The sequence below is a fragment of the Aegilops tauschii genome, chromosome 4, assembly GCF_002575655.3.
Source record: "Aegilops tauschii subsp. strangulata cultivar AL8/78 chromosome 4, Aet v6.0, whole genome shotgun sequence".
Classification (NCBI taxonomy): Eukaryota; Viridiplantae; Streptophyta; class Magnoliopsida; order Poales; family Poaceae; genus Aegilops; species Aegilops tauschii.
Window position 1 is genome coordinate 8,384,117 of NC_053038.3, and position 26,830 is coordinate 8,410,946.

Here is a 26,830-nt window from a genome sequence, read left to right on the forward strand (position 1 = left end):
TATAGGTTCGGTGAAGTATAGACATGACCTGGAACCTCTTCCGATCAATGGTCAACATCGGAGCAGTGGGCACCCATATTGACCCCTATACCCACACGAATGAATATTCGAGTGAACCTCCACTTGCCGTGAGCTATTCCTGTTGCTTCGCGATATGTCACAAACACCCGAGGTGAGATTTACTTTATTCCTGTTGCTCCGGCATCCCAGTGATCAAATCACAATGTGTCTGGCCAGACGATGATGGATACCGTTACACCGCGAGGGCCCGAGTATATCTCTCCATCGTCAGAGGAGAAAATCCCAATCTTGAGCTATCTCGTTACTTGCCATACTTTTCCGTGAACCCGTAAGCCGCCGTAATAGCCACCCAGTTACTGATGACGTTTAACAAACCCCAAAGTTCACGCAGCAAGTATGAAGGAACTCGATACTCTCGTGGTCTAAGGAATTATGTAAACATTAACTTCTCTGTGTTATTAACCATTAACTTGTGACCAATGTATCTCATAGCATAACATCAAATTGGGTCGATTCAACACAAGTGTTCTACTAATAATTGTGCCCTCAAAATTGCCGACATAGTCATGCCCATGATCAGGAAAACAGGATCATCATGCAATACTTGAGCCAGTCATAGAGGTTTGACTAGGAATACATCTTACCGTTTATTATCCCACACGTGCACATGAGTTTCCCTCCAAGCCTCGTTTTATTTGTAGACTCGAGAATCATTGCAGTTATAGCATGGAACATAAACCTTCATTACAAACCAGGAGATACAAAATAACTGATATTACTGCCTCTAGGGCATATCTCCTATAGTTGAATGGGCAATCGAAGTGGAAACTTTTCATAGCCAGGACCGCTTCCCAAGCCAGTGAGGAAGAAACCGGTGACCCTACTGACCCAACCCAAGAACCGCTGAAGAAGGTTAGAAGATTTTTAAGGGGGGGAAGAAGTGGGAGGAGGATAGGGCGAAGCAAGAGAGTGCGGTGGCCAAGATGATGGACAGGTTCGAAGACATCTTGTCAAAGGAGGTGGCATGCATGAAGCGCTCGGGCCTCAAGGAGGAGAAAAAGGCGGATACGTTCAAATTGCTGACGGAGGCGACGAAAAAGAAGCTCAAACTCGAAGAGAGGAGGACCATGATCGAAGAGAGGAAGGTCGCGCTCGAGGAAGAGAAGGTGAAGATCGCCGCCAACACGGAAGACGCCAATATGTTGACCTTGAATGTGGACTTTTTGGATGCCGACGCAAGAATGATTGTGCAATCTGTCCACTACCAGATGTTGCAGCGGCAGAAAGATCGGTTGTCGACGGCGGATAATGAGGACGCAACGGAGCCGGATGCAGAGGCTGTCTACGTGACAGCGACAACACCTTGACCGGGGAGCAGATGGCTGGAATTGCAGCCTGGTAGGGTAGAAATTTGACTGCGTACTAATTTTTTTTGGATCCAGGCCTGTAAAAACTAAGCATAGTTGCCTCTTTTTGGTTGTGATCGGGCATTCGCTCCGGCGTGATGTGTGGATCAAACTAAATTTGAATTTGAATTTTCCCTTTACTAGCGGACATATACATAATAGCGTTGGATGGCGATCTCCCACGTACGTGTCCGCAGACTGACCCTCCCTGTCCGCGGACGGATGTGGGAGGAAATTTATTGTCGCCGTTGGCGATGCCCTAAACGTCCACACTGGATCGAACGGTGTGGATACTTTTTGTCATCCAACAATGGTTACAAAATTATTCAGATCGGCCATGGAGGGAGTACGAACGTCCATCATGTCAAACTCTGACACTCCTTGTCATGGGAACGATTCTGACAATAATAAGGTATAGGATAACGGAGCATGATCTATCGAGATGCAAATGGGTGACACGGTGGTTTTAGCGAGTTCGGGCCTCTCACGGTGGAGATAACAGCCCTACGTCTCGTGCTCCGGAGAGCTTTGTTTTTATCTGAGTATGTATCCGGAGATTACATGGTGTATTTGAGAGAGAGAGAGAGGCGGAGAACGGATCTCCATGCCTCAAGCTAAATGGTGAGAAAGAGGGAGAGGTGGAAGAAAAAAGCCCCCTGGTCTAGTGGTGGGGGTGGCTTATATAGAGTGCGCCACCCCCTTGCCTCCTATGTTACAAAGTGGGGGCGTTAATGCCATAACTCAGCCTACTACTGAGATGATGCTTCAAGTGCCTTGTCGACTGCTGGTCTTCGCATATCCGAGTGAGATCAGGTGCTCCGAGTGGAATGAGTTGGTCAAGTGGAGTGTTATGCTCCGAGTGGTTGTTGTCGTCCGAGTGACTTGGTGGTCATCCGAGTATGTCTGTATGAAATTTATCTGGACCCACATGTTGTGTGGACCGCATGATTTATGATATTTCGACCCTTCGTGGGCCTACCTGTTATGTGAATCCCCAACACTCCTAGCCACCCAAAAACCACACCCAGAGCCCTTTGCCCTTCCCAACCATGCACCTCCCCCTCGTGGCCGTTACCCAGGCCTTGTCGGACCAACATTGCTCCACCCGGTGCATTACCGCCTTGGAAAATGTCGTCATTCCACCCCGGATCCGGCCGCAGCCTGGGTATCCACCACTGCATGCCGATGATGTCCATGCTGAACACCACGTGCGGTAATTGTTTGGTAAAATGCCATTGCCAAAAAAGTATTCTCGTTGTTTGATGACCCACAAGTATAGGGGATCTATCGTAGTCCTTTCGATAAGTAAGAGTGTCGAACCCAACGAGGAGCAGAAGGAAATGACAAGCAGTTTTCAGTAAGGTATTCTCTGCAAGCACTGAAATTATCGGTAACAGATAGTTTTGTGATAAGGTAATTCGTAACGGGTAACAAGTAACAAAAGTAAATAAGGTGCAGCAAGGTGTCCCAATCCTTTTTGTAGCAAAGGACAAGCCTGGACAAACTCTTATATAAAGGAACGCGCTCCCGAGGACACATGGGAATTATCGTCAAGCTAGTTTTCATCATGCTCATATGATTCGCGTTCGTTACTTTGATAATTTGATATGTGGATGGACCGGTGCTTGGGTACTGCCCTTCCTTGGACAAGCATCCCACCTATGTTTAACCCCCCTCGCAAGCATCCGCAACACGGAAGAAGAATTAAGGTAAACCTAACCATAGCATGAAACATATGGATCCAAATCAGCCCCTTACGAAGCAACACATAAACTAGGGTTTAAGCTTCTGTCACTCTAGCAACCAATCATCTACTTATTACTTCGCAATGCCTTCCCCTAGGCCCAAACAATGGTGAAGTGTCATGTAGTCTACGTTCACATAACACCACTAGAGGAAAGACAACATACATCTCATCAAAATATCGAACGACGAATACCAAATTCACATGACTACTTAAAACAAGACTTCTCCCATGTCCTCAGGAACAAACATAACTACTCATAAATCATATTCATGTTCATAATTAGAGGGGTATTAATATGCATAAAGGATCTGAACATATAATCTTCCACCGAATAAACCAACTGGCATCAACTACAAGGAGTAATCAACACTACTAGCAACCCACAGGTACCAATCTGAGGTTTTGAGACAAAGATCGGATACAAGAGATGAACTAGGGTTTGAGAGGAGATGGCGTTGGTGAAGATGTTGATGGAGATTGACCCCCTACCGATGAGAGGATCGATGGTGATGACGATGGTGACGATTTCCCCCTCCCGGAGGGATGTTTCCCCGGCAGAACAGCTCCGCCGGAGCCCTAGATTGATTCCGCCAAGGTTCCGCCTCGAGACGGCGGGGCTTCGTCCCGAAAGTTTCCTTCTGATTTTTTCCAGGGCAGAAGACACCTTATACCAGAAGATGGGCGTCGGGGGGCTTCCAGTTGGCCCACGAGGCAGGGGGCGTGCCCTCCACCCTCGTGGACAGTGGGTGGCCCCCCTCTGGTGCTTTCTTCACCCAATATTTTTAAAATATTCCAAAACTGACTTTCGTGGTGTTTCAGGACTTTTGGAGTTGTGCAGAATAGGTCTATAATATTTGCTCCTTTTCCAGCCTAGGATTCCAGCTGCCGGCATTCTCCCTCTTCATGTAAACCTTGTAAAATAAGAGAGAAAAGGCATAAGTATTGTGATATAATGTGTAATAACAGCCCATAATGCAATAAATACCGATATAAAAGCATGATGCAAAATGGACGTATCAACTCCCCCAAGCTTAGACCTCGCTTGTCCTCAAGCGGAAGCCGATATCGAAAAATATGTCCACATGTTTAGAGATAGAGGTGTTGAAAAAAATAAAATACGAACATGAGGGCATCATGATCATTCTTAGAATAGCAACATATATATATATTTTCATATGATTTCTTATGATAAAGTAACAATCTATTCACAATGTAAAGTATGAATCAGAGACTTCATTGAAAAACTAGCAAACTATAATCTCAGTCATTGAAGCAATTGCAATTTATCATAACATCGGAAAGAGTCAATATAAGAGCTTTTCAGCAAGTCCACATACTCAACTATCATTTAGTCTTTCACAATTGCTAACACTCACGCAATACTTATGGGTATGAAGTTTTAATCAGACACAGAGAAAGATAGGGGCTTATAGTTTTGCCTCCCAACCTTTTACCTCAAGGGTAACGTCACAATAATGCTTTATGAAAACCCACATCCAATTATATATATATATATATATATATCAGGATCTTTCCAACACATAGTGCTTGCCAAAGGATAAAGTGTAAAAAAAGGAAAGGTGAAGATCACCATGACTTTCGTAAAAGGTATAAGACAAAATAAAAGATAGGCCCTTCGCAGAGGGAAGCAGAGGTTGTCATGTGCTTTTATGGTTGGATGCAAAAAATCTTAATGCAAAAGAACGTCACTTTATATTGCCACTTGTGATAGGGACCTTTATTATGCAGTCCGTCACTTTTATTTCTTCCATATCACAAGCTCGTATAAAGCTTATTTTCTCCACACTAATAGATCATACATATTTAGAGAGCAATTTTTATTGCTTGCAACAATGACAGCTTACTTGAAGGATCTTACTCAATCCATAGGTAGATATGGTGGACTCTCATGGCAAAACTGGGTTTAAGGATATTTGGAAGCACAAGTAGTATCTCTACTTGGTGCAAAGAATTTGGCTAGCATGAGGGGGAAAGGCAAGCTCAACATGTTGGATGATCCATGACAATATAATTTATTTCAGATATAAGAAAACATAACCCATTACGTTGTCTTCCTTGTCCAACATCAACTTTTTAGCATGTCACATTTTAATGAGTGCTCACAATCATAAAAGATGTCCAAGATAGTATATTTATATGTGAAAACCTCTCTTTCTTTATTACTTCCTATTAATTGCAACGATGACCAAGACTATGTTTTTCAGCTCTCAACAATTTTTATTCATCATACTCTTTATATGTGAAGTCATTACTCTCCATAAGATCAATATGATCTCTTTATTTCTTTTTATTCTTTTTTTATTCCCTCAAGATCATAGCAAGATAACCAAGCCCTCGACTCAAGACTAATCTTTATTATATATATCTCACAGACTCGATTACATAGATAAGGATCAAGACAAAAACTCAAAGCTAGATCATACTAAAGTTTATTCTACTAGATCAAGATATAACCAAAAGGATTGAACTAGGAAAAACGGTAAAGATAGAAGTGTGATGGTGATACGATACCGGGGCACCTCCCCCAAGCTTGGCAGTTGCCAAGGGGAGTGCCCATACCCATGTATTTATGTCTCTTTCTTCGGAGGTGGTGATGATGGAGTTGTTGATGATGTAGGCTTCTTCCTTAATTTGCGCTTGAGGATAGAATTTTGCTCCCTTGGGTCATCAATCTCGTGCTCAAGGCTTAATATCTTTTTGCATAGTTCCTGTTTGTTCTCCTGCAAGAGGCGAAAAGGGATAAACTTGATCTTAGGTTTCTTTGCTCTATCAGGGAGGCTTGACTTTATGAACTCCACATGCATGTCCCCAGGTTGAGGTAATTGGATTTCATCTTCATCTGAGCTCGTCTCCTCCTTTCCCCTAGGTTCATAGTCTTCTTCTTTCTCCGTGGTCCAACCACAATGCTCCAAGTCCCCGTAGACTTTAGGGTCTGCAAGGTAATCAGCCACATAGCTTTCTCCCTCCGAATCCTGAGATGACATATTGCTCTAATATGCGGTAGAAACAACTCAAAACAAAAACAAAGGATTGTGTCGTGGTACGGTGGTCAAAACCTTCGGGAGGTTATATAATGAATTTTTGCCGACCAAAAGAAGTATCGTGCAAGAAAACGGAGTCCGGAGAGCACACGAGGTGCCCACGAGGCAGGGGGCGCGCCCAGGGGGTAGGGCGCGCCCTCCACCCTCGTGGATGCCTCGTGTCCCTTTCGGACTACTTCTTATTTTCCTATTTTCTTAAATATTCCAAGACGGAGAAAAAATGCTATTAGAACTGTTTTGGAGTCGGTTTACTTACCGTACCACATACCTATTCCTTTTTGAAGTTTGAAAAATTCTGGAAAGTGTCCTTTATGTACTCCTCCTGGGTTACGGTATCAATAACATTGGTGTCAACATTTATGGGATTACCTGAAATATAATGTTTAATTCTTTGGCCGTTCACCACCTTCGGATTTGTGCCTTCGAAGTTGTTGATTTTTATGGCACCGGAATGATAGACCTCCTCGATAACGTAAGGACTTTCCATTTAGAAAGGAGTTTTCCTGCAAAAAATCTTAAATGAGAGTAACAGAACATAATCGCCAATGTTAAATTCACGCTTTTGTATCCTTTTGTCATGCCATCTTTTAACTTTTTCTTTAAACAGTTTGGCATTCTCATAGGCCTGGGTTCTCGACTCATCAAGTGAGCTAATGTCAAATAGTCTCTTCTCACCGGCAACTTTGAAATCATAATTGAGCTCTTTAATGGCCCAATATGCCTTATGTTCTAGTTCGAGAGGTAAGTGACATGCTTTTCCATAAACCATTTTATACGAAGACATACCCATGGGATTTTTATATGCAGTTCTATAGGCCCATAATGCATCATCAAGTTTCTTGGACCAATTCTTTCTAGATCTATTAACAGTCTTTTGCAAAATTAATTTAATCTCCCTATTACTCAGTTCTACTTGACCACAAGACTGTGGGTGGTATGGAGATGCAATTCTATGATTAGCATCATACTTAGCAAGCATTTTACGAAAAGCACCATGAATAAAATGTGAACCACCATCAGTCATTAAGTATCTAGGGACTCCAAACCTCAGAAAAATAACTTCTTTAAGCATTTTAATAGAGGTGTTATGATCAGCACTACTAGTTGGAATAGCTTCTGCCCACTTAGTAACGTAATCAGCAACAACTAAAATATGTGTATACCCATTAGAGGAAGGAAACGGTCCCATATAATCAAAGCCCCAAACATCAAATGGTTCAATAACAAGTGAATAGTTCATAGGCATTTCTTGATGTCTACTAATATTACCAATTCTTTGACATTCATCACAAGACAAGACAAACTTATGGGCATCTTTGAAAAGAGTAGGCCAATAAAAACTAGATTGCAATACCTTATGTGCAGTTCTATCTCCAGCGTGGTGTCCTCCAGAAGCCTCGGAGTGACACTGGCATAGGATCTGTTCCTGTTCATGCTCAGGTACACAACGTCTAATAACACCATCTACTCCTTCTTTATAAAGGTGTGGATCATCCCAGAAGTAATGTCTTAAATCATAGAAAAACTTTTTCTTTTGTTGGTATGTGAAACTAGGTGGTATAAATTTAGCAACAATGTAATTAGCATAATCAGCATACCATGGAGCAGTACGAGAAGCATTCATGACAGCTAATTGTTCATTAGGAAAGCTATCATCAATAGGTAGTGGGTCATCAAGAACATTTTCTAACCTAGACAAGTTGTCTGCAACGGGGTTCTCAGCTCCCTTTCTATCAATAATATGCAAATCAAATTCTTGTAGCAAGAGAACCCATCTAACAAGTCTAGGTTTAGCATCTTTCTTTTCCATAAGATATTTAATAGCAGCATGATCAGTGTGAACAGTTAGTTTAGAATCAACAGTATAAGGTCTGAACTTATCACAAGCAAATACAAGTGCTAAAAATTCTTTTTCAGTAGTACCATAATTTCTCTGGGCACTGTCTAGAGTTTTACTATCATATTGGATAACATTTAATTTCTTATCAACTCTTTGTCCTAGAACAGCACCTACAGCATAATCACTAGCATCACACATAATTTGAAAGGGTAAATTCCAATCAAGTGGCTGAACAATAGGTGCAAAAATCAAGGCTTTCTTAAGTACTTCAAATGCTTCTACAAAATCATCATCAAAGATAAAAGGAACATCTTTTTGTAAGAGATTAGTCTGAGGCCTAGAAATTTTTGAGAAGTCTTTAATGAACCTCCTATAAAAATCGGTATGACCAAGGAAACTTCTTATACCTTTAATGTCCTTAGGATACGACATCTTTTCAATAGCATCAACTTTAGCTTTATCAACTTCAATACCTCTTTCAGAAATTTTATGCCCCAAGACAATACCTTCATTAACCATAAAGTGGCACTTCTCCCAATTCAAGACAAGATTAGTTTCTTCACATCTCTGCAAAACTCGATCAAGGTTGCTTAAGCAATCATCAAAAGAAGTTCCATATACAGAGAAATCATCCATGAAAACCTCAACAATATTTTCACAAAAGTCAGAGAATAAAGCAGTCATACATCATTGAAAGGTAGCAGGTGCATTACATAAACCATAAGGCATACGTCTATAAGCAAAGGTACCGAAAGGGCAAGTAAAAGTGGTCTTTTCCTGATCCTCTTTCGACACAGGTATTTGAGAGAAACCAGAATAACCGTCTAGAAAGCAAAAATGTGTATGTTTGGATAATCTTTCTAGCATTTGATCAATAAAAGGTAAAGGGTAATGATCCTTTCTATTAGCTTTAGTTAATTTGCGGAAATCAATTACCATTCTATAACCTGTAACAATTCTTTGTGGGATCAATTCGTCTTTATCATTAGGAACAACAGTAATACCTCCCTTCTTAGGGACACAATGGACAGGACTTACCCACTGACTATCAGCAACGGGATAAATTATACCTGCCTCCAGAAGCTTTAGTATTTCATTTCTTACCACTTCTTTCATCTTAGGATTTAACCGTCGTTGGTGATCAACAACCGGTTTAGCGCCTTCCTCCAATTTTATTTTGTGCTGGCATAGAGTGGGACTAATGCACTTAAGATCATCAAGAGTATATCCAATAGCAGCACGATGCTTCTTCAGAGTTTTCAATAATTTCTCTTCTTCCTGCTCTGAAAGGTTAGCACTAATAATAACAGGATATATCCTCTTTTCATCAAGATAAGCATATTTAAGAGTATCAGGTAATGGTTTAAGCTCAAACATGGGATCACCCTTGGGTGGAGGAGGATCCCCTAAAATTTCAACAGGCAAGTTGTGTTTCAAAAGAGGTCACTGTTTAAAGAATACTTCATCTATTTCCCTTCTTTCATTCATAAACATATCATTTTCATGGTTTAGCAAATATTGTTCTAAAGGATCATTAGGAGGCACGACAATAGAAGTAAGACCAATAATTTCATCTTTACTAGGCAATTCTTTATCATGGGGTTGTCTACGAAATTTAGCAAAATTAAAATCATGAGACATATCCCCTAAGCCAACAGTAACAATATCCTTTTCGCAGTCTATCTTAGCATTAACAGTATTCAAGAAGGGTCTACCAAATATAATGGGACAAAAGTCATCTTGTGGGGAACCAAGAACAAGAAAATCAGTAGGATATTTAACTTTCCCACACAAGACTTCAACATCTCTAACAATCCCAATTGGTGAAATAGTATCTCTATTGGCAAGCTTAATAGTAACACCGATATCTTCTATCTCAGCAGGTGCAATATCATGCATAATTTCTTTATATAAAGTATAAGGTATTGCACTGACACTAGCACCCATATCACATAAGCCATGATAACAGTGATCTCCTATTTTAACAGAAACAATAGGCATGCCAACAACAGGTCTATGTTTATTTTTAGTATCAGGTCTAGCAATTCTAGCAGCTTCATCACAGAAGTAAATAACATGCCCATCAATATTATCGACCAAGAGATCCTTAACCATAGCAATACTAGGTTCAACTTTAATTTGCTCAGAGGGTGTAGATGTTCTAGCATTACTCTTACGAACCACAGTTGAAGCTTTAGCATGATCCTTTATTCTAACAGGGAAAGGTGGTTTCTCAATATAAGTGGTAGGAACAATAGGATCAACATTATAAAAAGTGATAGTCTTTTCTTCAACTTTAATAGGTTCAACTACTTTTACTTCAACGGGAGGATAATATTTAAACCATTTCTCAGGGAGATCCACATGAGTAGCAAATGATTCACAGAAAGAAGCTACTATCTCAGAGTCAAGTCCATATTTAGTGCTAAATTCACGAAAAGCATCGGTATCCATAAAAGATTTAACACAATCAAACTTAGGTGTTATACCTGACTCCTTACCTTCGTCGAGTTCCCAATCTTCAGAGTTGCTTAATTCTTTCCAATAAACCCCATCTGAATTCAATAGTCTTCATCAGAAAAGAACCAGTACAAGAAGTATCGAGCATGGAGCGATTATTGAGAGAGAGCCGAGCATAAATTTTTTGAATAATAATTTCTCTTGAAAGCTCGTGATTGGGGCATGAATATAACATTGACTTAAGCCTCCCCTAAAATTGAGCAATACTTTCTCCTTCGCGAGGCCAAAAATTATGTATATAATTACGATCACGATGAACCAGATGCATAGGGTAAAACTTCTGATGAAATTCCAATTTCAATCGGTTGTAGTTCCATGATCCAATATCATCACATAGCCTAAACCATGTCAATGCCTTTCCCTTCAAAGATAAAGGGAAGACCTTCTTCTTGATAACATCCTCGGGCATACCTGCAAGCTTAAATAATCCACAAACTTCATCCACATAGATTAGGTGCATATCGGGATCTAATGTTCCATCTCCTGTAAAAGGATTAGCTAGCAGTTTCTGTATCATACCCGAAGGAATTTCAAAGTAAACATTTTTAGTAGGTTCAGTAGGTTGAGGAGTAACTCTTTGCTCTACTGGTCGGGGTGAAGATACCCCGAACAAGCCCCTCAAAGGATTATTTTCCATAGTAACAAGTGACAGTAAATTTCAGCACACTATATAAATTTCTCCTTACCAAATTTCACCTACCAAAGGCGCTTCACTCCCCGGCAACGACGCCAGAAAAGAGTCTTGGGTACTGCCCTTCCTTGGACAAGCATCCCACTTATGTTTAACCCCCCTCGCAAGCATCCGCAACTATGAAAGAAGAATTAAGGTAAACCTAACCATAGCATGAAACATATGGATCCAAATCAGCCCCTTACGAAGCAACACATAAACTAGGGTTTAAGCTTCTGTCACTCTAGCAACCCATCATCTACTTATTACTTCCCAATGCCTTCCCCTAGGCCCAAACAATGGTGAAGTGTCATGTAGTCGACGTTCACATAACATCACTAGAGGAAAGACAACATACATCTCATCAAAATATCGAACGAATACCAAATTCACATGACTACTTATAACAAGACTTCTCCCATGTCCTCAGGAACAAACATAACTACTCACAAATCATTTCATGTTCATAATCAGAGGGGTATTAATGTGCATAAAGGATCTGAACATATAATCTTCCACCGAATAGACCAACTAGCATCAACTACAAGGAGTAATCAACACTACTAGCAACCCACAGGTACCAATCTGAGGTTTTGAGATAAAGATCGGATACAAGAGATGAACTAGGGTTTGAGAGGAGATGGTGCTGGTGAAGGTGTTGATGGAGATTGACCCCCTCCCGATGAGAGGATCGATGGTGATGACGATGGTGACGATTTCCCCCTCCCGGAGGGATGTTTCTCCGGCAGAACAGCTCCGCCGGAGCCCTAGATTGATTCCGCCAAGGTTCCGCCTCGAGACGGTGGCGCTTCGTCCCGAAAGCTTCCTTCTGATTTTTTCCAGGGTAAAAGACACCTTATACCAGAAGATGGGCATCGGGGGGCTTATAGGTGTTCCACGAGGCAGGGGGCGCGCCCAGGGGGGTAGGGCGCGCCCTCCACCCTCGTGGACAGTGGGTGGCCCCCCTCTGGTGCTTTCTTCGCCCAATATTTTTAATATATTCCAAAACTGACTTTCATGGAGTTTCAGGACTTTTGGAGTTGTGCAGAATAGGTCTCTAATATTTGCTCCTTTTCCAGCCGAGGATTCCAACTGCCGGCATTCTCCCTCTTCATGTAAACCTTGTAAAATAAGAGAGAAAAGGCATAAGTATTGTGACATAATGTGTAATAACAACCCATAATGCAATAAATATCGATATAAAAGCATGATGCAAAATGGATGTATCATTGTTTACTTTGAAGCAAACACAATGGATTCAGACGAGGTGTACTTCCACAACAAGTTCATGTAGTTGTCTTCGTCACATAAGAAGGAGGAATATGAGTCACATGAGAAGGAGGAATATGAGGATGGAACAACGATGATCTTCCAGACGCGGTGCGTGTGAAGGAGCATGTTCTCAACTACACAGGGTTAATAAATGGGCATCGAGTGTTGAATCATAATAGTGCACATGGGGCATCTGATGTTGGATGACTACTTTGCCCTCGGTGCGCTATTCGAGCCCTATTTCAACTCTCAATTTCGGATGCGGCGACAACTGTTCAATCGGAACTACCATGGTGTTCAGGTTTATGATAATTACTTCATCCTGAAAGAAAGGTGCAATTGGAACCATTGGGTTCTATCGTTACCATAAGTGCACGACTACAATGAGGCTCATGTCAACTGGAGAAGCATGAGGGTTTTCAGGTTGCTCGGATCCATAGATTGCATGCACTGGAAACAGAATAATTGTACATATGCGCAACACAGGCACTCCAAGGCAATTGCAAAAATCTCACCATCATTCTTTAAGCAGTTGTCTCACATGACTTTCGGATTTGACACTCTTTCTTTGACATGCATATGTCTCAAAATGATATCAATGTGGTGCTATTGTCTCTATTGTTTGCAATGTTGTGTGCAGGTGAAGCTCGTGAGTGCAACTATAGCATCAATAGGGTCATGACTACAACATGTGATACTATATTTGTCACGATATCTATCCTACGTGTGCAACTTTCGTCAAGACCATCTCCGAACCAAGGGGTAACAAAAACGTCACTTTCCTCAAAGACAAAGAACTTGTAGAAAGAATGTGGAGAGGATATTTGGAGTGCTCCAAGCCATTTTTGTAGTTGTTCACGGAGTTGCTAAACTATAGGATCTAGAGACATTGTGGGAAGTGATGACAACTTTGTGTGATCATGCACAACATGTTGGTGAAGGATGAGGGTGCGGAAGTTTGCCACGGTCTAGATTTTCAAAACGCGGGTGATCCTATCCAGCTTCAAAAGTAGGATCCGGCAACATTTGAGAATTTTCTCCAAATGATCAGATTCGCAATCGAGAAACTCATGGGTAGTTCCAGAATGATCTTGTTGGGCATCTTTGGGAGTTTCATATGGGACAATTAGAACATGTGCCCCACTAAATTGAATTCAAACTTGAAATATTCTATTTTGGATTGTAATTTTTGTTTGAATTATTTTTCCATTGAAATATTTATCTTTCAATTGCTTATGATTGTGCAATTTATGATTTTCTTAGTACTACGGGTATAGTAAAAAAAACTGGAAGCGTACATTTGGTGCCTACGGTCAGATGACATGCGCCCTTATCGTTGTCCGTGGACACGTCCGGACATGTCCGTTGACATTTAATGAGGTCCATTTTGTTAATCCATGTTAGAGTTACACTTATTTACACTAAGAGTAATGGTACATCCACGTAGATAAAACTATGTGTTTTACGTAGGCTGCCAAATGGATAACTATGATTGGAGAAGGGGGATAAGGGGCCCCACCCTCCTAAAATTAGGGGGGCGATAGAGTTTTCTAGGAACCTTACGTAAAAAGTTCTGTAACGCTTCGTAGATGTAGGATTGTTGTTACACTAAAGGATCCTTTCCCAAACCTAATGTCTTAATTGTGTTAGGGGCCTCTCCTAAATCTTATTTTAAAATAGGTCCCTGGTAGTCCCGCCAAACTATTTGGAGCGACTCATACACTTGTCGCGTGTATGATTTGCTCCAAACGGTTTGGCGCCTTCGGCCTGGAAGCCACTCCAAACCATTTGGTGTGGCTCGTACATGTAATGTAGCAAAACGATTTGGTTTCATTGTGTGTATGAATCATTCCAAACGGCTTGGCATGACTCCTGGGGCCAGATGTAGAAATAATTTTTTGAGGGGTCATTGAAGGGATTTACTTTCTAAAAGGGTCATTTAGTACCCAAAAAAATACATGAGGTGAGGGGCTAGAGTGATAGAAGGAACGGTGGCACCGATGACAAGATTGATTCGATATGTACTGCCTATTTTCCCGTGGGCTACAGGAGGTGCATAAATATTCTAGTGGTCCAACATCAATCATGTCCGATGTATACCCTACGGTCACCATATTCTAGATTATGATAAGATTTAATTTAATTTGAGTACGGGTAGGGGAAGACAGAGAAAGTTTTGATTTAGTTGAGGATTTGGTAAGATTTCAGTTGATTTGGGCATGGGTAGGGGAAGGCAAACAAAGTTCATATTGATTTGAGAATTTGGTAAGAATTGATTATTTTAATTTGATTGAGTTAATGCATGACATGTTTTTGGGAAGAACCAATTTTGTTTTGATTATTTCAAGTTACTCTATTTATGTTGTTTTTTATTTTGTGCACTATCTGTTGAGATTACCAAAAAACCAAAGGAAACGGGGCGTGGGGAGGAGGTGGAGGTGACACTACCAACTCCTCTTTAATAGTAAAGATACTAGAAATTGTGCTATCATTTTAGTTCGATCTTTTTGCTTTAGATGAAATAAAGTTAGTTCGATCCTTTCTTATTTGAGATTTTGCTTAGTGATCTATCCTTGTAATTGTGTGGAAGTTATATAATAAAGTTTAGTTTGAGTTTTTGCTTTATTTACTTTCATGTTGCAAATAAATAAAAGAAATAAGAAAGAAAAAGAGAAAGGAAATAAATAAAAGAAAGGAAATAAATCAATAAGATCATATACTAATCCTATGGTAGGTGATGGCACCACATAAGGAAAAGTATAAGTAGGAAATTTTATTAGGGATTGACAAACATAGCATTAGTCAATGATGCAACTCATGAAAGAATTAATAAGGGAAGAGAATATTCACATATAAATATACTATTCTGGAAATCTTTTGTGATTGTGAGCCCTCATTAAATATTATATGCCAAAATTGTTGACATTGGACAAGGAAGATAACTTAATGGTTTATGTTTGTTTATATTCACATAGAAGTCATATTGTCATAGATCCTTCAACATGTGGTGTTTGCCCCTATCTTTGCTAGGCAAAAATTCCACACTAAGTAGAGATACTAATTGTGCATCCAAAAACCCTTAAACCCAAATCTTTTTCAAGTGTCCACCATACCTACCTAGGGATTGAGCAAGATCCCTCAAGTAAGTTGTCATCGGTGCAAAAAGGTAATAAAAATTGCTTCTAAAAATGTGAGATCATTTAGTGTAAGAGAAAATTGAGCCTTATACGAACTTGGATGACAAAGAATAAAAGTGACAGACTGCATAATAAAGGTATCTTAAGGGGCAATACAACGTGACGTTCTCTTGCACTAAGGGATTGAGCACACAAACAAATAAGCGCATGGCAACCTATGCTTCCCTCTCCGAAGGGCATATCTTTTAGTTTTATGTATTTACTTTTATGCAAAGAGTCAAAGTTTTCCTTCTATTCCTTTCTATTTTTCTCCTTTGGCAAGCATCATGTGGTGAGGAAAGATCTAGGCACATATGTCCAGTTGAGTATAGATAGCATGAATATTATTGTTGACATCACCCTTGAGGTGAGTATGTTGGGAGGCGAAACTATAAGCCCCTATCTTTCTATGTGTCCGGTTGAAACGTTTTGCTCATGGGTACGAGGTGAGTGTTAGCAATCATAGAAGACTATATGATGGTTGAGTATGTGGACTTGCCTAAAGGCTTCGACACGTGACCCTTCCTGAAAAGATGATGAATTGTAGTTGCAAAGTTGACTGAGAACATAATTTGTTGGTTTCTAATAGAGTTTTTGCTTTATACTTCGATTATGTGATGAACTGTTACTTATTCATGAGAAGTGTATGATAAAAGTCCTATGTTTAATCTTGTTGTTGTTATAATAATCAACATGATGTTTCTATGTCCGTAGTTTGTTTTTATCGTCACCTCTCTCTCAAAGCATGTGGACATGTTTTTCTATTTCGGTTTTCTCTTGAGGACAAGCGAGGTCTAAGCTTGGGGGAGTTGACACGTCCATTTTGCATCATGTTTTCTTACTGTTATTTATAATGTTTTTATTCATAATAATGCTTTTTGGAGTAATTCTAATGCCTTTACTCTCATAATTTGCAAGGACACACCAAGAGGGAGAATTCCGACAGCTGGAAATCTGGACTTGGAAAAGCTACGTCAGGCCACCTATTCTGCACAACTCCAACCAAGCTGAAACTTGACGGGGACTTTTTATGGAATATATAAGAATTACTGGAGAAAATAACCACCAGAGGGGGGCCACCAGGTGGGCACAACCCACATGGGCGCGCCAGGCATCCCAGGCGCGCCCTGAAGGTTGTGGCCTCCTCGGCCCACCTCCAGTGCCCATCTTCTGGTAGATAAGTCATTTTTACCTACAAAAAATAAGGAGAAGGCTTTAGGGACGGAGCGCCGCCGTCTCGAGGCGGAACTTGGGCAGGAGCACTTTTGCCCTCCGGCGGAGCGATTCCGTCGGGGGAACTTCCCTCCCGGAGGGGGAAATCATCGCCAACAACTCTCCCATCTTGGGGAGGGCAATCTCCATCAACATCTTCAACAGCACCATCTCATCTCAAACCCTAGCTCATCTCTTGTGTTCAATCTTGTTACCGAAACTATAGATTGGTGCTTGTGGGTGAATAGTAGTGTTGATTACATCTTGTACTTGATTACTATATGGTTTATTTGGTGGAAGGTTATATGTTCAGATCCATTATGCTATTTAATAACCCTCTGATCATGAACATGTTTATCATTTGTGAGTAGCTACTTTTGTTCTTGAGGTCACGGGAGAAATCATGTTGCAAGTAATCATGTGAACTTGATATGTGTTCGATATTTTGATAGTATGTATGTTGTGATTCCCTTAGTGGTGTTATGTGAACGTCGACTACATGACACTTCACCATATTTGGGCCTAAGGGAATGCATTGTGGAGTAGCAATTAGATGATGGGTTGCGAGAGTGACAGAAGTTTAAACCCCAGTTTATGCGCTATTCCGTAAGGGACCGATTGGATCCAAAAGTTTAATGCTATGGTTAGAATTTATTCTTAATACTTTTTCTTGTAGTTGCGGATGCTTGCGGAAGGGTTAATCATAAGTAGGAGGTTTGTTCATGTAAGAACAGCACCTAAGCACCGGTCCACCCACATGTCAAATTATCAAAGTAGCAAACACAAATCGAACCAACATGATGAAAGCGACTAGATGAAATTCCCGTGTACCCTCAAGAACGCTTTTATTATCATAAGAGACCATTTTGGCCTGTCCTTTGCCTCAAAAGGATTGGGCTACCTTGCTGCACATTTGTTACTATTATCGTTACTTGCTCGTCACAAATTATCTTGCTATCAAACTACCCGCTACTTACAATTTCAGCACTTGCAGACATTACCTTACTGAAAACTACTTTTCATTTCCTTCTGCTCCTCGTTGGGTTCTACACTCTTACTTATCGAAAAGAGCTACAATTGATCCCCTATACTTTTGGGTCATCATAGACCAGTAAACGAGTCTCGCAGTTGTATCACCGCCACCGCCGATAGCAGGGAAACACTACGGTTAGGCCTCTTCCAATGCAAAGGTGCTTAGATGAGGTGCTAAGTGCATTAAATAGCTTAGCAACTTAACTCCCCAAAGCATAGGTGCTTAACTTGTTTTTGCTAAGCTCACTTTATTTAATGAGTTAGCACCTAAAATCTTTCATGCATCCCCGCAAAAAAAACTTTCATGCATTGGTCAAGTTGTTTCATTTAAGTGGTTTGCCTAGGTCCACGCGCTTGGCATTGGTCTTCCTGGGGTCACCAAAGTGCTCTCTCTCCTTAATTGTTGTGCCATGTCATTTTTATGTTGCACTGTCCATGATGGAGTATTGGGAAGGACCTTAGGCCAACTCCAGCGCGCGACCCCATCTCGTCCGGCCCCGTCCGTTTGGGGCAAAATGGACAAACCAGATGGCCCAGCGCGTGATGGCCTGGACCCATCTGGTCCGTTTTGTATCCGGGCCGACCCATTTCGAGCGCAAACATGCGTTGGGTTTGGGTCGCGGCGGACAGCAAACGGACGCGTCGCTCGTCCGCGTCGGGGCCGCTTGGCAGGCGGCCACCTACCTGCCACCGCCCGACATTAATGCGCACGCGTGATCGGCCCCACCTGTCATCCGCCCAGGCGAACGGCCGCCGTCCTTCTTAAATGGGAAGCCGTGGACCGGTCGTCGTCCACCCTCCCCACTCCAGCCCGTGCCGCCTCCTTGAAACCCGACGCGGCGCAAACCCTAGCTCTCCCTCTCCCCGTCCACGATCTCGCCGGCCGGCCGCCTCGCAGCCATGGGGTTCTGGAACACCGGCCGCAAGGGGAAGCACGCTTCTGAGGCTGGCTCGTCCTCGGGCCGCCGCCGCCACGGCGTCAAAGAGGAGCCCGCATCACCACCGCGTCAGACCCCCGTGCCGCCCACATTCTCCATCGCCCCCACGGCCGATGGCGAGCGCGACCGGCACTACATCCACGCGGATGTATGCCGTCGTTATTGGGAGACAAGGACGTCGCTCCCCTGGAGTGACGTGCACCTCCCCACTAACTGGCATCTCTCCGCCAACCGGGTGCCGATCCCGTCGGTCCCGTTGAGCGGCCGTGCGCGGCGCAAGGAGATCGAGCGCTGCCGCCGCCTCCTGCCGGACGACCTGTACTACGACCCCAGGTACGCCCCTGACTCCGACCTGTGGGACACGTGGTTCCGGGACGAGCACGATACGCGGCGCGCCTCTTTCTTCACCGGAACCTCGTCGGGGCCGCGGCGGCCACGTCCAGAGCGCCGAGTGGCTGCTCCCCAGGTGCGCGGGCGTACGCGGGTGCGCGGCCTCACGCCCACGCCGTCGCCTTCACCATCTCCGTCGCCACCACCACCTCCTCGCATGACGGCGGAGGAGGAGGCCCGGCTCATGCAGCGTGTCATGGAGGACTCCATGAAGACGCACGATGAGCGCCAATGGGAGGGCTTCGAGGAGATGATGGCCCTTTCTGTGGCCGGCGACGTCGCCATCCCCGAGCTGGAGATGCTGAGGACGGAGGAGGTGATGGAGGAGGAGCCCGTGGCCGCGTTCCACCCGGGCCTGGTGGGCCAGCAGTGGAGCTGGTCGTGCACGGCTCCGGAGATGGCCAGCGCCGTGGGGGCGTGAACTGGTGCCCCACGCCACCGCGGTCACCGGAGCGGGAGGCGTCGCCACGGGAGGAGGTGGTGCAGGCACCTCCCGCCTTCTAGCCCGCCCCCGTGTACCACGCACCGCCGTCCCACCTCTGGACGCCGCCGGACTACGTCAACCACGTCAGCGACGACGACGACAAGGCGGCCACTGAGAAGACGGCGACGGCCATGGCATCGACGGGCACGGCAGGAGCGCATGGGCGGCGGTTTTATTTTGTTTTTTATATTAATTATGTTATGTGAACCGTGGAACTGGGCCGTTTTGTGGCCGTGATGGTTAATTTATGTTTTATGTTTTCATGTTTGCGTTTATTTAATTTGTTCAGCATTTTATTTTAGTTTTTGTGTTTTTTAATCACGTCCACTCCGGACATGATTTGAGATGCGGCCGCGCGTTGGGCGCACCGACAACCCAAAGGCCCCAAACGGACATGGGTGAACCCATTGCCACCCCAAACGGACGAAAACAAACCAATCCGGACGTCCGTTTGGGGTCGCGCGCAGTTGGCCTTAGAGCATGGTTAATAGTATAGCCAGCTGCTGGCTATAAGCCAGTGCCATGTCATTTACAACCCATCTTATAGTCAACATGTACAATAGTAAATCAAAATAGTGTACTACTCCCTCCGTCCCATAATATAAGATCGTTTTTTACACTACACTAGTAGTGTAGTGTAAAAAACGATCTTATATTATGGGACGGAGGGAGTACTTTTTTATTATGTGGCCCATCTTTCATTCTCACAAAGTGACTAGGAGCACGTGCTAGAGCTGGCTCTTCACGAAGAGCCCGCTTACCTTCTTTCTCCTATTCTCTTTCCTCCAACTAAGCAGAAATATACTAATTTATTTCTTATAGCCCGCTGACTCAGCTCTATTGTACTTGCTTAGTGAGGGGTGGAGTCTAACTTTGTTGGATTGGATGGCACCTGAGAGACGCGGCAGATGTGCGCGGCGCAGAGCAGGCATCGGTAAATGGAGCCTATAAAACTCCAGGAGAACACTGCCGGGGCCGGGTTGCAGGCGCGTGCGTGCCCGTGCACTGCAAGTTTTGCCCTGATGCTTCCCAAGGAGAAGATTCAAAGCCGAGCCAGCGCGTGCACTGCTTGCAAGTTTACACTCTTTCACCCAGCCTTCCCTCAAGTTTACACTCCTGATCTGAAGTTTACACGTCCAAAGGCAGCAGTGTCGCAGTCGTATCACTGCCAATGGAGGTGGAGGCCCCCAAATCTCTCATCAGTCAACAGCAACCGGCGCAAGAGCTGCTCCCACCACTACTGGATGCACATCACAGGGCTCCATCTCCATGGCCGCTCCATTGGCTTGCGAATGAATGATGCCACTGCTGGGCGCCGGCCCTACTACGACCCTCTGGTTAACTTTTGTGGTACACAGACCGAAGCCATGGCCATGAAGCCTGTGAGTCCTCCCCTCCTCCTCATTGGGGAGCCGGGGGCCCTTTCTGTTGCTACCACCACTACAAATTTATTACCAGTAGGCAGGGCAGGCAGCTGAAAGTTCCAAGGAGTGATGGACGCACAGCTCAACGCGACAGGATCAAACACAGGAGCGGCTCATGTTTGCACCAGTCGCCCTGTGCTAGTCCTAGTACTATCATTTTTCAAAAACCTGCAACTTTCAGACAGTGACTGCCTGCCTGACATTCCATTTATGTGAAAATTTGAAAATGCGAGCATGTTTGAGCAGGCTGCGGCAGCGCCGTTGCCGGCGGTCACTCAAGCGTTGACCAGCATCAGTTGCCCATTAACCTATAATTATCTGATGAGTGGTGCAGGTAGAGTCACGGTTCAATCTGAATCTAGTAGTACTATTACAGACGCAACGAAGGGAGTTATTTTACCGCGAGCAGAAGCGTAGGCCTACTGTGCAAGCGTGAGGGCCGTAGTACGTGCTGGGTGAGGGGGAAGACCCGGAAGGAATGGTATGCTACTGTACATCTCTCCCAAGATGGTAATGATCTGATGGTTCACGACGGAGACGGCCGCTGAGTTGACCGGAGCTGGGCCGATCGGCTGCTCGCCGCCGTACCGACCCCAGCGCGTGGCCGGCCGGAGAAGACCCAGCTAGCTAGCTAGCTAGCTACTACGTGGGGTAGTTTCTTTCCTTGCCGCCCCATCATTTCGACCTCGCCATGCCCGCCCGTACGCGGTACATCTCCGCGCTGAAACCGAGAGATCAGATCAGACCATGTTGCGTGCCTGCAGTTGCACCAGCTTGTGAAACGTGATTGTCTGCACTGCGCACCAGGTGGAGCTGCATTTTGCTCCTGCCTGCCAGCCACGGCCACGCCCACTGCCGCGCTTGGCACACCAGGCGCAGGCCAAGGTGACAGAGCAACTCACCACACACAGACGCACAGTACGCACCAAACCGAGAAATCAGAAAATTGAATTTTTGGACAAGGTGTTGTTGGAGCAGTGACTTTTTTGCAGGCTCGCAGTGAGTTCATGAGAGCTTGTGCCTTCTCCCTCTCTCTCTCTCTCTCTCTCTTGGAGGGAAATGAGAAGTTGTGCCTGAAAGGATCAAAGTTTTTTCTTTGAGGCAATGAAAGGATCCAAAGTGTTTCGAGAAAAAAGGATCCAAAGTGAGGTTGGGCCAATAGCCCAAAACATAATCTTAGCTGGTCAGTTGGGCCAATAGCCCAGAAAATAAATTGAGCTGGTTAGTTGGGCCAATCCCACTGATAATGTGTAAGATTTTTTTTTAAGAAAGACCCGCATACGCTCAAAGATATGCACATACACTGACCCGTATGAACGCATGCATACACACCCTAATCTTATAAGCACTTCCGAGAGACTAAGCCGATATATCATCTTCAGATTGACAAAGTTGCTACAGATGCCTTCGTAGTCGATAGGCCGCCAAATGACTGAGATAAATTCAGACAAATGCGACCTCCAATACAAAGTCTAGTACTTGAACCCTGATGGGTTGGTTCCATCACGAGGAACCTAACCATCTTAGCTACGCTTCAGCTAAAAAACGATGCACCAGGCCGAGATTACGTTGGCTTCTCTCCTCTTTTTTTTGCTTTCTTTGCGATGAGGTGAGAGATTAAGGTATGCAACGCAAAGCATAATCGGATGCGATCACCGGAAAAGGATCGTTACCGAATCTAAACCACGAATTCGGAGACGTGCAGCGCCCCGCTCCCCGCTTTCGACGTGGCGAGCGCGACATGACACCCGCACAAAATACAAATCTAATCCCACCCGAAAACGATATTAACGCCCAAAGCAGACAGCTTTTGCTTAGCTAGGGGCCGCATTACATTACATTACTCTCTGCTGAACTAACCTGGAAAGCAAGCAGAGAGCATCTGGCCTGTCTCCCCACCACTAATTAAACAAGGACGTAGTACCACGTACACGGCCAATCATGGGACTCGACAGATCGTCGATCGCCTCCACTAATATTAACGGCCAAGATCCGTCTCACCATAATCAATTTAGACCACTATTTATGCGTTTGTAGTTGAGGCGAGATATACCAGTGCTCATGTCAGAACCACTGAATGGTGCTACGTACGTACTCGGTCGTGCAATGCATAACCAAGAATTCAGAAGAGAAAATATATATGGAGCCGGCAGGACAGGGGGAACCAGTCGACGAACACAAGGTTTAGATGTTGGTTTAGTAAAATTACATTCCAACTTTTTTTTGTGCCTTTAACGGTCACGAATTAATCGTGCCATTATGTCCCGTTCTTTTACTTGGTGACTGATATATCTACCCAATCACAAGACTTCAGGACTGAAAGCTTTTTTCTTTGACATTCACTTCAGGACTGATGAAGCTAGCTAGCTATCCCACGGTACGTCGTGCCTTCTCTTTACCGTTTACCAGAGAAAGTACGTAGACCCTACCCGTGCACGTGCATGATGCATGCACGCACGGCGCCTATCAGCTCCAGGCGATCAGCGAGGCAGCGGCCTGCTCGAACGTCCCGGCTCCGAGACCGGCGGCCGCGGCGTACAGCTGGTTCAGGGCGAGCGCGCGATGAGCCGCCACCTCGAGGCGGCGGCTCAGGGCGGCGGCCTCCGCGCGGAGCTCGTCGTTGGCGTGGAGGACGATAGTGACGCGGCTTCGGGCGGCGTGCACGCGCGCCGCGAGCTCGCGGCGGCCGCCCCGCAGGCTTGCGGCCAGGGCGCGGAGGTCGTCGAGGTGCCGCTGCTTGCGCGCGCGCGACCGGCGCGCCGACTCCCGGTTGGAGATCTTCCGCCTGAGCCTCCGGCCGTCGACGTCGTCCGCGGTGTCGACGCCGACCACAAAGGCATCCGTCACCGGCGGCGAGGCCGCTGCCGCATCTTCGATCGGAATTGGCTCCGTGTTCGTTCCGAACCCGTGGTTTTGTGGCGCGAAGGCTTGAACGGAAGCGGAACTTGAGGACGGCATGATAAGGGTAGAGTGGTAATTCAGTGATTTAGGAAGGAGAAGGGGGAAAAGGGAGGGAAGAAATGAAGAGCCGTGCTATTTATAGAGGGTTTTAGAGGGGCATTTCCGGGATTTTTTGAATCATTTGTGGGACCATTTTGTAGTGGTTGCTGAGCTGTCTACTTTAGGTATTGTATATTTTGATTAAAAACAAACCAATATTGCTAAGGCATATGCTAAAAGGCCTATAGACCGTCCAAGTTCATTAGTGTACATCGTATTGTTGGAAAAGTTGCAGATAATCTTTTGAATTGCCAGCTACATTTTTTTACCGGTAAAGAGGATTTCATTCATCAAATAGCATCGTTACAATCTTTAGCAATATAGAATTTGTCGTAGTTCCTCTCTGCCGCTAGATCCTGGCCAAACACACAATAGTTCAGCCCTAGGTATGTCCGAACTGAGCTCGACCTTCACAAGGTAGCTCGGTTCTCCTATTTCCTCCCGTAGCCACTTGACACCGCTTTCCCATTGCGAGTTTGCGACGTTTGGACAACATTTGTCTCTTTTTAAGTTATTCTTGCATTATTCCTTAGTTTCTTTTTCGAAAAGGAGGATGACCCCTGGCCTCTGCATCATGACGATTATACAACCATTTAATAATTATTTTCCAAGACTTTACGAACAAATATATCAACAAGTCTCAAGCAACCCTCTTTGGTAACAGTAGTCGCTACACCTATCAAATGATGAACAGGGTGCATCAGGGCGATGCATACAACCATTTTATTAATTATTTGACAAGACCTTACAAACAAATACATCAACAAGTCTGAAGCAACCTTCTTTGGCAACAGCAGTCGCTACACCTATCAAATGATGAAGAGGGTGCACATGATTGTGGCCGCCTGCCCTAACCTCACACCAACACGGAACATCAAAATCGGAGGCCCCATCCAACCCACCCGAGAGCACAAACCGGTCCAACGTGCTCTCAGCAGGCATAGCATGCGCACACTCCTCAGTTATTATTCATATAGTTTTACCCTAATTGTATTATTATATTGTCTCCAAATGATATAGGTGGATCCATATGGGTGTGCGATAACTTCGCAGTGGACTAGGTGCGGTAAGAGGGGCCGAGGGAGCACTGTAGTGCAACCAGACGCATCTATTACTCAACCTGGACTAAATCCGAGGGAGATCGGCATAATTTTGTATGTTTTGACTGCACAAGGTACTTTTGCAAAATTATATCATTTTTAGAAACATCTCTTATTGCATTTTATGATTTTATGAGCATATTATTGTAGGAAATGCAAAAAAAGACGTTTCGGATAAAACATATAGTAGCTGGCTATAAGCTAAGGTCTAAGAGCATGCTTGGTTTGATTTGACTTTTTGCGGGGGGTTGATTTGAAAATTGGCATGCCACTATTTGGAATTTGTCCAAATATTGCCTACTGATTGGTTGGTTATTTTTCTGACCGACCTCATATATTCACCAATTTTTGGCCAGTCTTGGCATCGCCAATTTTTCGCCTGCAACACGTTGACTCGCCTAATTTCGGCAGCAAAACAAGCATGTTCTAAACCGAAATATGTTTTCCCAATGCCAAGCCAAACTACATGCATATTCGGGTGAGGTCAATAATTAATGTTACATAGAATTATGAGATGATTAGAGAAGACATCTCATACAATGGAAAGCTAACATGACTTTCTCACTAGACATACCATCTCTTAGTTAAGAGAAGTTTTTCCAACCGAGCAATTATCTAATGTGGGTTGCTAAGATAATAACATTGTACGTGCTGTGGGCGTGCATAATGCACACTGTGACGCTGGTCGACAAGGCTCAGATGAGACAAGAAGGGGTTCATGGGAGTAGCACCACGTTGTTGAAGTTTCTGCGTGATTTTGATTGAATACGACCCAAAGCCGCAAAGAGTGAGCTTAATCACGAAGGAATGACAGAGATATTTACGCCCTCTCCGGATCTAATGATTTCGGTCGACCTATATGCTAAAGCAGATCCGGCCAGGGGGATCCAGATAAATTAAACGAGCAATACTCCATGGGTGTAGGGCACGGCTAGCTGCTGGTAACTGTCTGTCCGTTTGGGTGCACTCATGGTACGCTTGATCAAACGACGTGACCGGTAGTCGGCCGGGCCGGACGCCGTGCTGCTGCCGACCTGCATTGCCATCCATGGCTCCATGCATGCTACGTACGGAGGAAGAAGAAACGAGAAAAGATAGCGGCGACATGGGACATGCAAACCTTGGACGTCGGACGTCGGCGTCGGGACGGGCCGCTAGAAGGACCAATAGAATTGCAATTGCAGTGTACGTCAGGCCATCACTGATCATCAAGTTGTTGTTGCAGATAATATATATTTAGTATTTTTTTGGCGAAGTGGAGTACGAACTAACCAGACCTCCAGTAGCACCCAGAAAATAGGAAAGGGACTATCGATCTATATTCAAATCCGTTTCAAGTGCAAGTAGCATCTCATTGGGTCTGTTGCTACCGAGAATCGACGGCTTTAGTGCAAGCAAATGAGCTTCCAGTGAAGGTCTGAAGGGTGCATGCATATGGTGCACCACTGTCCAACAGAGACAGCATGACCCCTCGCACTCCACACTGTCTCAAAGCCTCACAGCCACAAGAGAGACCACACAATGAAAATTACGGAT

At 44.3% G+C, this 26,830-nt stretch overlaps 1 protein-coding gene across 1 annotated transcript; it reads right to left on the reverse strand.

The window, feature by feature from the left end:
* Positions 1-23,227: 23,227 nt before the first annotated feature.
* On the reverse strand, positions 23,228-24,381 carry LOC109737577 (uncharacterized). The gene has a single exon (XM_020296704.3). It carries the CDS (start codon positions 24,150-24,152, stop codon positions 23,661-23,663), a length of 492 nt encoding a protein of 163 aa, XP_020152293.1. The 5' UTR covers positions 24,153-24,381; the 3' UTR covers positions 23,228-23,660.
* Positions 24,382-26,830: the final 2,449 nt, after the last annotated feature.

Excerpts from the sequence above, each read along its gene's own strand:
- LOC109737577 (XM_020296704.3), bottom strand. The coding sequence starts at position 24,152 with ATGCCGTCCTCAAGTTCCGCTTCCGTTCAAGCCTTCGCGCCACAAAAC.